The sequence below is a fragment of the Morus notabilis genome, unplaced genomic scaffold, assembly GCF_000414095.1.
Source record: "Morus notabilis unplaced genomic scaffold, ASM41409v2 Scaffold528, whole genome shotgun sequence".
Taxonomy (NCBI): Eukaryota; Viridiplantae; Streptophyta; class Magnoliopsida; order Rosales; family Moraceae; genus Morus; species Morus notabilis.
The window spans coordinates 151,247-161,912 of NW_010367406.1; the positions used below are offsets into that span (position 1 = coordinate 151,247).

At 35.8% G+C, this 10,666-nt stretch overlaps 2 protein-coding genes across 3 annotated transcripts; one reads left to right on the top strand and one right to left on the bottom strand.

Moving 5' to 3' along the window:
• The first annotated feature begins 2,044 nt into the window (after nt 1–2,044).
• LOC21388323 (protein NRT1/ PTR FAMILY 6.4) lies at nt 2,045–4,906 on the top strand. The gene is made up of 5 exons (XM_024174948.1): nt 2,045–2,218; nt 2,328–2,451; nt 2,548–2,765; nt 2,847–3,394; nt 3,760–4,906. The coding sequence occupies exons 1-5, from the start codon at nt 2,216–2,218 to the stop codon at nt 4,643–4,645; spliced, it is 1,779 nt and encodes a 592-aa protein (XP_024030716.1). The 5' UTR covers nt 2,045–2,215; the 3' UTR covers nt 4,646–4,906.
• On the bottom strand, nt 4,874–7,927 carry LOC21388324 (50S ribosomal protein L30). Of its 2 annotated transcripts, none has more exons than XM_010112334.2 (3): nt 7,775–7,927; nt 5,426–5,633; nt 4,874–5,338 (listed from the first exon to the last, which is right to left on the bottom strand). In XM_010112334.2, the coding sequence occupies exons 2-3, from the start codon at nt 5,615–5,617 to the stop codon at nt 5,207–5,209; spliced, it is 324 nt and encodes a 107-aa protein (XP_010110636.1). In that variant the 5' UTR covers nt 5,618–5,633; nt 7,775–7,927; the 3' UTR covers nt 4,874–5,206. The 2 variants fall into 2 exon arrangements, with proteins under 2 accessions (XP_010110636.1, XP_024030717.1); XM_024174949.1 differs by lacking the exon at nt 7,775–7,927 and adding an exon at nt 6,546–6,644.
• Nucleotides 7,928–10,666: the final 2,739 nt, after the last annotated feature.

A 10,666-nucleotide genomic window follows, 5' to 3' on the forward strand; every position in this document is an offset into this window, starting at 1 on the left:
GTATCTTTAGGGAAAAAAAGAAAGTTACTTTTCTATCTTGATGCCTTTGTCCTGTTGATATGTGACAAATTTTAGTGAACATGAAATTGGAACAGTGCAGAAGATATTTGTCATTAGCCACGTAACAGCGGATTAGGCATGTCTCGTGAAACAATAATGAATTCCCCACTAGCAAATCCAAAATGTCAATCTAAGCTATGGTCAGTTTAGAGTAACTGTGCCTTTAAAATAATTATTGTGCTTTTAATAGAAACACTGATTTTACTTAAAGTAAAAATAAAAGTAGAAGTAAAATTTAGGGACAGTTCTTTTGCATTTTTGAATTAGGCATTTTTGAGTGAAGATTTTGAGTTGAGTTTAAGTTATAATTTGAGTTGAAGTTGTAACTTGAGTTTGTATTTGGTTGTGTACATTTGAGTTATAGTTTGAGATAAGAATCTTTTTGAATTTGTGTTTGAGTGAGTCAAAATTTAAATTTGTATTTAGATAGTATTTTAATAAAAACTCAATGGTGATGAAAAATTTTAATAGGGTATATGGGTGAGATTTTATTCGTCTTTTTGTTGTAAACACATAGAAAAAAAAATCATCTCAATCAAGATTAAAACGAAAAAGTTATAACATTTTTAAGAATAGAAAAAATATTGTTCATTAATTTGAGTTCGAGTTTCTGAACTCGAGTTGAAGGGAAAACTTGAACTCGAGTTTTAGTCTCAAACTCGAGTTCAAACTTAAAAGAACATGAACTTGAATAAAGTTATAACTCGAGTTATCTTTTTTTTTTAGTTTTTGAGGTTGCCGAACACACCCTTAAAAACTACACATTCTAACTTCTTAAAATAACTTAAAAATACATTGATTTATGTGCAAAGTACTTTTATACAAATTTGCTAAACACTATAGTTGCATTGTTTATTATGTAAATCTTAAAAGAGTCATCATTTTGAAGAAGTTGATATTCATATATATTGTGTGTGCATGTTTAGTTAGTTGCACACTTGCAAAGGAATCCGGATCCCTAATTATCGTTATGAGCTTATGACCACACAGCAAAATGCTACCAAGCTTTTAAGCACTGCTAAACAAAATCAGTAACGCTTAGGATTTAATAAATAAATATGTATCATCAGTTTGGCATGACAAAAGAATAAACAGACACATTAATGGTATAATAGATATAAATATAGTTTACTTACGCTAAATATCAGCTTTAAACAGTACTTAATCATATCATATATATTTGGTTGTGTCCATTCAAATTATCATGATCCACGGATATTTTTAGTGGGGACTCAAGACCCAATTCAATTTATTTATTGAAAAAAAAAAAACGTATATGTCAATGTGTAATTTAAGATATCAAGATATTAAAAATTTGTTCTTATGATGTCATCATTATTTTTTTAGTTTTTACTCCCCACTAATAAAAATTTCTCGGTTTATCACTGTTAATAGCAAACTGTGGTTGAGTTTGTGGCTAAAGGTTCAAGTGTTAGATAGTCCCCTTCCAGCAATGAAAAATGGTGATGATGATAATAATAATAATCAAAATCATCATGATAACTATATATGCAAACGGGCCCTTGGCAAAACGGATTAGTTTCACTTATCTCCGTGTTACTATGCAAATCTCCCATGACACAAATCAAAGCGTCCAAGTGCCATATAGTGGTTGGTAATAATAGAAGAGAGAGGAATCAAATTTAGAAAGCAATTGTCTCTCTCAAGAGTCTGTTTGATCATAGAAGACGTTTAATTGATGGATTTAGAATTATGATTCAGAATCATTCTCGATTTACGTATATTTTTTGTGAGAGAAAATATTGTAACGAGTCACGAACTATGATTTGAACCATGATACGAATTCTTGAACCAAACGCAGTGTTTTCTCTCACAAAAAATACACGTAAATCAAGAATAGATTCTGAATTATGATTCTGAATCTATCAACTAAACGTCCTCGAAGGTGTTGCCAAAACTTCCACGGCTTTTATTTTTCCTCTTTTTTAATGCAGTTCCTCTAAACCATTCTTCACCACTAGAAGTTGTGGAGGCTAGGGCCAGCTGATAGCTTTCATATCTTATAAGAACTCTTCTTTCCAAGTTCAAATCTTATATGCATTTCCATAATACTATCAATCTTTACGAGCCAATATAGCTAATCAGCAGCTAAAAGTAGTCTTAGTCTGTCCTCTTCTCTGCTGCTGAAACAAAGATGGTAGATAAACTTGCTCAAATTACTCAAATTCTTTGATGAGTTCGATAAACTTGTTATAGGATTTCTCTCTCTTTCTACTTCCTTCAACTTTTCTCTTGCTTGTTGACAGGTTTTGGTCTCATCACACGGTGAGAAAGTTGGAGGAGGAAGTGATGGAGCTGTGTACGATTTTCGCGGGAACCCCGCGGATAAGTCCAAGACCGGTGGATGGCTTGGCGCAGGGCTTGCCTTAGGTGCTTTAAATCAACTTGAACAAATGTTGTTTTTAACATTTTCGAAATCATTGATTCCATGCTCATGAATTAGCATGTGTCATAATATGTTTGCAGGAGTAGAACTCTCTGAGAGGATATGTGTCATGGGCATATCAATGAATCTGGTGACCTACTTGGTTGGAAATTTGCATATTTCATCAGCAAAATCTGCAACAATTGTCACCAACTTCATGGGAACTCTCAATCTCCTCGGCCTTCTTGGCGGCTTCTTAGCAGATGCTAAACTTGGCCGGTATCTCACCGTTGTACTCTCTGCAACCATAACTGCAATTGTAAGTCTTTTTGACCCCCCCAAAGTACACAAAATTCTCACTCTAAAGTGTTAGGGCTCATGCTATTTTATGTTACTACAGGGGGTTATTATCTTAACACTGGCCACAACAATTTCTGGTATGCGACCGCCTCCATGTGACAACTACAGAAATCTACACCATCAGTGCATTGAGGCCAATGGAAATCAACTTGCGTTGCTCTATGCAGCTTTGTATACAATAGCACTCGGTGGAGGTGGAATAAAATCGAATGTCTCGGGTTTCGGGTCTGATCAATTCGATGTTTCAGACCCCAAGGAGGAGAAGGCCATGATCTTCTTCTTCAATAGGTTCTATTTTTGTATTAGCATTGGGTCTCTTTTTGCTGTGATTGTACTGGTTTATGTGCAAGATAATGTGGGAAGAGGTTGGGGTTATGGAATATCAGCAGGGACAATGGTTCTTGCAGTTCTTGTGTTGCTCAGCGGGACGCCATTTTATCGATTCAAGAAGCCCCGTGGAAGTCCTTTAACAGTAATATGGAGGGTGATATTCCTGGCTTGGAAGAAGAGAAACCAACCTTATCCTTCTCATCCAAGCCTTTTGAATAAGTACCATGAAGCAAGGGTCCCACACACAGAGAAGTTCAAGTAAGTTATATAACCTTCAATGAAGCTATCTATGATAGGGATGAGATAGAATTTTCAGGCAATGTTAACTGATATATGCGAGTATGGAGATGATTGTTTGACTGATTTTCATTAAGTAAAAACTAGTTAATGAGTCTTGGTAAGAATAAGAAAGGAAGAGGAATGAAATAAATATATCAATCTTGGTAATTATCAACTATAAGATTGTACGAGCAACAGGCAATCATTAACTTTAAGACTTTTATCTTTAAGCCCTATTTTGATCAATTTCTATAAGCGGACATAAACAAGTAACTTCCATGCTATTTAGAATTATCTGTCATCGACATTAATAAGGTTCCTTTCCATCGCATGTGAATGCTTAGGTGTCTGGATAAAGCTGCGATTTTGGACGACTACGCTGGTAGTGGTGAGAACAAAAACAACCCTTGGATAGTATCCACAGTCACCCAAATTGAAGAGGTGAAAATGGTTCTCAAGCTCATTCCCATCTGGTCCACTTGTATCCTCTTCTGGACTGTCTACTCTCAAATTAGTACCTTCGCAATCGAGCAAGCCACCTTCATGAAACGAAACATTGGCTCGTTCGTTGTCCCTTCGGGCTCTTTCTCCACTTTTGTCTTCATATCCATTCTCCTCTTCACGTCGATGAATGAAAAGATCTTTGTCCCGCTTGCTCGGAAACTCACCCACAACCCCCAAGGACTCACAAGCCTTCAGAGGATTGGCATCGGACTTGTCTTGTCAATGGTAGCTATGGTGGCCGCTGCAATTGTCGAAAAACAAAGAAGGGAATTTTCTATTCACCATGATGCGATTCTAAGCGCTTTCTGGCTAGTCCCTCAGTTCTTTCTGGTGGGTGCCGGGGAAGCTTTTGCGTATGTTGGGCAATTGGAGTTTTTCATCAGAGAGGCACCAGAAAGGATGAAGTCCATGAGCACAGGGCTTTTCCTAAGCACCCTCTCAATGGGGTTCTTTGTCAGCAGTTTATTGGTTTCCCTTGTGGATAAAGTGACCAACAAAAGCTGGCTCAGGAGTAACTTGAACAGAGGGAGGTTAGAAAACTTCTATTGGCTACTAGCTGTGCTAGTATTGTTGAATTTTGGTGTTTTTCTTATCTTTGCATCAAGACATCAGTACAAAGAACAGCACTACCTTGGCCCAGATGACAGCGAAGAAAAGGAGCTTAAGAGCTCAAATGATGTTACAGCAGAGAAGTTGGGAGAGAAAATAGCCATGGAGGGGCCCTAAAAATTAAAAATATCCACTTTCAAAGAAATCTTAGTGTTCTATTTATATATTGGCCTTGTTATACTTGAGACATGATGTTTTTCGTAGCCCAAGAGACAGGCAACGAAAAAGGGAACCCATGTGCTCCCTAGTCATTTTGCACTTATTCATTCTTCTTGTTTGTATGCCCTATTAGAGATTTTAGTGTTTTAGATAACAATGTGATAATGGGATTGGCTATCCAAAGAGTAATATATGAAAGAAAGATATATTCAAGCTGAACATCTGAAATTAGCCTCAAGTCATTCACAAAAACAAAGCTTTTACCAAATTGCATATGCAAATAGATGGGGTTCTTGGTTGCAGTTTACTTCTGGGAAACAAAATTTTATTACCCTTGAGTACACCTAGTTGAGAGACATCATAGAATTTCTTACCCAGAATAAAAATGACATCAAACCCACAACTGAATAGGATTGGCAGCTCACAGAAATTACACCATCATAAGTATTTTTTTGCCCCATACTACAAACCGGCATCTATTACTCTTAGACCTGACCTTCCGATGTATTACACGGGCCCTTAGGAAGAGGTACTTGCAGGAGGAGGTAGGTGACTAATGAACAATGGGGGACACAAAGCTCGGTGGTTCGCCTCCTTTTGTTTCCGGGCCTTGTACATCTCTTCGGTCTCAATAACAACTAATCTCTTGACCTGAAGGAAAAGATACAGAGTGCTAAATACTAGCAGCTGCATAGAAATGAGGAAAATTCAAGCAATGAATGAAAGTTAATGGGAAACCTGTTGGAGCATTCCCCTAACCGTAGGGGTGTTCCATCGCATGACAGTTCGGTTGCACTTGCGAAGACGTAATGCCTCTAAAGTACGCCTGTGAAGCCTTCTGGTCCCTGGAATACCTCTCACCAAGGTGATGTATAGGTTGGGACTCCATGCAATGGGGACAGAGGCTTTGAAAGCCTTGAAGGCATTCATGTCTGTGTCTTAAAACCTACACACACCAAAATGAGCCCAACAAATTACAATTCCACAAACATAGGTTTTGCATTATAGTGAACTAAACCACAACAATAGAAATATAACAAGAAAACAGAATTCAGAACTAGGAAAGATCAGTTTTGTGATAAAACATCAGAGTCCCACCATTCTTCACTAAAGCGAAAAACAGGATAAAATCAACAATCAAAGAAGAACCTGTTCATCAGAAATGTATGGCGTTTATCTGTAATCATCATTAATCACTTGAAGCAATTGAAACACCTTGAACACTATAGGGCATATACCTTTTTGCTTGAATTTTTTTTTTTTTTCAAAACAATATAATTCGTTGAACAATCAAACAATTAAATAAAATGAGTTCCATAAACTAATTTCTATTTCCTAAATTAAACTTCAAATTAAAATTTCAAACACAAAGCTTCAATAATCTATAAACCCAACTTCAACTTCAAACCAAGAAGAACACAATTGCAGCCTTTTTCATTCTTATAGTCAACAACCGCAAGCTCGGACGCAACTTAACGAAAATCCCCTCCTTGTCATTCTACTGTTTTCTATTTTCCCCTAAATAGGTCTGTTTATTATCTACATTGTTCCCACTCCTACATTCTTCACAAGGCAACCCATTTTGCACAAATAAAAAATAAAAAATAAAAAATAAAATAAAATAAGAACAACCCAAATAGAGAAACTCGACCATAGCCATTATTATCCAATGAGCTAAGATTTCCATTCCAAAGCAACCAAATTTGACATTTGTGAAAACAATGAAATCCCATCATAGAAGCAAAGGGAAATGAACGACTATAACAGAATCGTTCACATCTCCTCAAAGACTTGGCTTTTTCACCACAAAATCCCAACTTCAAACATAAATTACAAAAATTACAAACAGAAAACCAACCGTGGAGGTGCTTTGCTTGTGGATGGCTTCAATCCACTCGCAAAAGTGCTCAGTGAATCGCACAGGGGAAGGGTGGACGGCTGGGGATGGGGGATGGGGGCTGGGAAGGGACCCCTGATGATCTAGGGTTTTTTTTTTTTTTTTTTCAAAATGCATTGAAACCAAGGGCTGAGATATTACTACCTAAAATACTATAATTTTATTTTTATTTTTATCAGTCCTATTTTCTTATTTTATTTGTAAGAGTTTGTAAGGTTGTATTTTTAACACATGAAACCAACTAATGAACAGATGTCCAAAACTACGCATAGGACCATTTTTTTTCTTTTTACCTAAGCGACATACAAACCACGCAGATTAAGCCCGTGTGTGTACACACACATACATATTTTAGTAAACGTGACAATTCATGTCACGTGTCGTGTTTAAAAACCGTAACACGAACACGACACGATCACTTTACGAGTTGACACGACACGACCCGAAAATGACCCGTGACACGAAATTGACACGTGAACCCGAAATTGACACGAAAATTGTATACTTTTATTTAGTTTTTTATATATTAAAAATAACTTAAAATTCATAACACACTAAATTACAATAACATCCATTGAAATTAAACAAATAATAATATAAGATTTTGAGTATAACTATCATGATATCACAAGTTCATAATAAAATTTAAAATATAAAATGAAAAATATATTTATTTTTTAGCTTTTTACGAGTTTCGTGTTGTGTTCGGATTAGGCGGGTCCAACTCGAAATTGATCCGTATTTTTCATGTCAATTTTAGGTCGACCTAATTCTGACCCGAATCTCTTTTTTCTCAACCCTAACACGTAAAATTCGTATCATTTTCGAGTCGTGTCGTCGTGTCGTAACCCATATTGTCGGCCCTATATTTTACTCTTCATTTTCATCGCCAACCCACATCAAGATTCAATCATTCAGTCAAGTAAGTTAATGAGAATAAATAATAAAACCCAAAAAAAAAATCGGATATTCCCACTAATCCACTCATACACTAGCATTAAGGCATAATTTTTTGTTCCCAGATGATAAAAAGCTTCTGAGTTTCATCGGAGCTTCAGACAGATACCAAAAGCAAAGCAAAGAAGTTTCCAGAGGCTAATTACCGAAACCATTTCAAATGTCTAGAAATTTCAAGAAAAAAAAAAAAGAAAGAAAAAGAGGATTAACAAAACGAGAGAAAATGGCGGTACCTTCACTGGATTTCTGCTAGGCTTATTGGTCGGAGGCTTCGGCGCTGGTGAGGCAGCTGCAGAAGACTGAAAGGGGTTCCAGTGAATTCTGAATAGAGGATTAGAGCCTCACCGTCCCCTCTTCTTGTAGGTATAATTTTCTGCTCAATATTATCAGTTTTTTCTTTTAAAATTTTATTAAGAAATATCTAAGATATAAAAACCGAGATGTCGTTTTATTGCTTCCGCCTATGCAAACGCAATGTATTTAACGACATACGACTTTAAACTTTAAAGGACAACTACTTGTCGTTTATGTTCTTTAGACGCTGCTGTCTACTAAAGATTAGGAAGACGTTTCGTTCATAGATTAGAATCATAATATTAGAATTATTTTTAATTTACGTATATTTTTTATGTAAAAAATATTGTAATAAATCATGAATCATGATTCAAATTATGGTATAAATTCCCTTATTAAACGTCTCCTAGAATTCAAAACGATATATCTCTCAAGCAAATACCATCTTTTGTTAGTTCTTCTTAAGTGCTTCAAAACCTTGATTAATTACATACATTTTAACTCTTTTTTTTCCTTTCTAAGCAAAAGTCGTGATGGGGAGGGTGATCGATATTGGTGTTAGGATAAGTGAGCTAGCATGACTAAGAGTGTGTTTGGTTCAAGAATTCGTGTCATGGTTTGTGGTTCATTACAGTATTTTTTCTCATAAAAAACACACGTAAATCAAGAATGGTTCTTATTCATGATTCTGAATCTATCAACCAAATGTTCTCTAAACCTTCTCTTTAAAGACTTTTGATAGTACTAGTTTGAGTCTTTATATTAAGTTCGTCATTAAATTTATTTCAACAAATAAATAAGAAACCTATAACAATAAAAAGACACAAAAGATTGTTATCACAATTTGATAATTACCTATATTTACGGGATCACACTCAGATGATAAACAATCTATTAAGAGCTCAAAATTACAACTCAATTGGACTTTAACTATCTAGGACTCTCTCTCTCTCAAGATAAGACGCCTATTGATAACTCTAGAAAATAGAGTTATTCTAGGCATTTCTAGGCTTAAAGTTGGCTCACCCAAAGGTTTAGTTGTTAATTTTCTGTTTTATTTGCTCAGCTTTTGGCTCATTTGGTGCACTCTACTGAGAGTCAATTGCGTGCCGTTTCTGTGGTAATTTGGAAGAAAATTGTTGACTTGTATCCAAAAGAATGTCGTTTCTAAGCTTGCAGGTTTTGTGATAATAAATGTTGCAGCAATTGCTGCAGCAAAAATGTGACAGCATGCATGGGAATTAGGACACAGAACACATAAGACAAAATTGGTGCCTAGTCAGCTGGACCCAACATTCCACCTCAGCGTCTTGGGTTGCCCTAGAGAGGGATGCATCTGAAGACTCAAAGAGAGGGGGCAGCCGCCAAAGAAAGGAATTTTTGGCAAGGAAGCAAGAGGAGAAAATAGGGGGATACGGGAGTAAAGAAAAGAAGGGGGCAGTAGAGTGTAAAAAGAAAAAAAACCAGAGAGAAAGAAAGAAAGAAAAAGCCAGTACGGAGGAGAGCAATTGTGCTGGAAATCTCAGGGATTGAAGCCACGGGAGGAATCCACCAAGCTTCATCTAGCCTCTACTATTGTCCTCCTCATTTTGGTTTATCTTTCCTCTTTCTCTGTATTCAACTCATGGTTGTTCATTTTGTTGAAATTAACAGAGCCAGTATGAGCTAAATTTATTTGACTGGGATGATAAAGTACCCGAAATTGTAATCAACGATTGTTTATGCTCACTTTGTCTATTTTGATGTTGTTCTAGTTTGTTTAATATAAACGTTATTGTTCATTTCTGTTTACTGACTAGCCATCTTAAATAGAATATTGTGAGTTCAATTTGCTGGAAAGTTGATTGGATTTAGACCAATGTTGAACAATGTGTTGTTTAGCTAAGTTTCACAGAGAAATCTAGTTGATTTGCGAGTAGTATAGGAATATACACTTGCCTCACATAGCCCAATTAAAACTCACGCTTAACTTAACCTCTATGTTTAGATTTCTCATAGGAATATGTTGAAATATGAGTAAAGAGGAGAAATCACAACCAGATCAGAAGATTCTTGTGTTAAATTCGTGTTTTAGGTTAACTGACAGCATTGCTGTAGCAAAAGTCGTAGCATAAATAGCCAGATTGCAGGGAAGGGGAAATTGAGTCCCAGTTTTCACATATATTGATTTTCTCCTTTGATAACTTAGTGTGCATTTATTTACTCGTGTTTATTGCAATTCTTGTAGTCTTTATAATTGAATCAAACCATTAAATTTGTTTACATTGCATCTCTTGGATCTTATTAAGAAAAATATATTGATAACTTTCTCCGTGGGAACGATACTCTACTCACACTTTATTACTTGACGCGACTCGTGCACTTGCGAACACATAAATCACGCAACACCTATGAACTGAAATTTCTTAACGGACTTGCTCAGCGAGAACCAGCCGACTTACAAAATTGAAATCTCTTCAACAAAATTTTTCTCCCCAAAAACCAAAATTCGTTCTCCCGAAGAAATAAAAATTACAAGTGCTCACAATAATCTTTAACTCTATAAAATTGAGGCTCTAAAGACATGTTGAGACTAATGTGAGACTTTAATTAAATAGTTAAATTAAACAGCTGTCAAGTTTCTTCAAAGTCAAACGTTGCACACAATTTGTTGTAGATTTTGTTGTAACAACTATTGCAACAAAGTTGTCAAGCTGATCCAAAGGTCAACATTGCTAATTCATAAAATCTTCCTATATAAAAACAAATGAACCTTGACGTATTCCACATAAGTATAGAAGATTCAAACAACCCAGCACAATCACTTCTTTAAATTGATTATCCCATCGATT

Coding starts and splice junctions, on each gene's coding strand:
- LOC21388323 (XM_024174948.1), top strand. Junction 2,452..2,547: donor TGGCGCAGGGCTTGCCTTAG/GTGCTTTAAATC, acceptor ATATGTTTGCAG/GAGTAGAACTCTCTGAGAGG. Junction 2,766..2,846: donor CTGCAACCATAACTGCAATT/GTAAGTCTTTTT, acceptor ATGTTACTACAG/GGGGTTATTATCTTAACACT.
- LOC21388324 (XM_010112334.2), bottom strand. CDS start 5,617: ATGAATGCCTTCAAGGCTTTCAAAGCCTCTGTCCCCATTGCATGGAGT. Junction 5,339..5,425: donor TTAGGGGAATGCTCCAACAG/GTTTCCCATTAA, acceptor CTTTTCCTTCAG/GTCAAGAGATTAGTTGTTAT.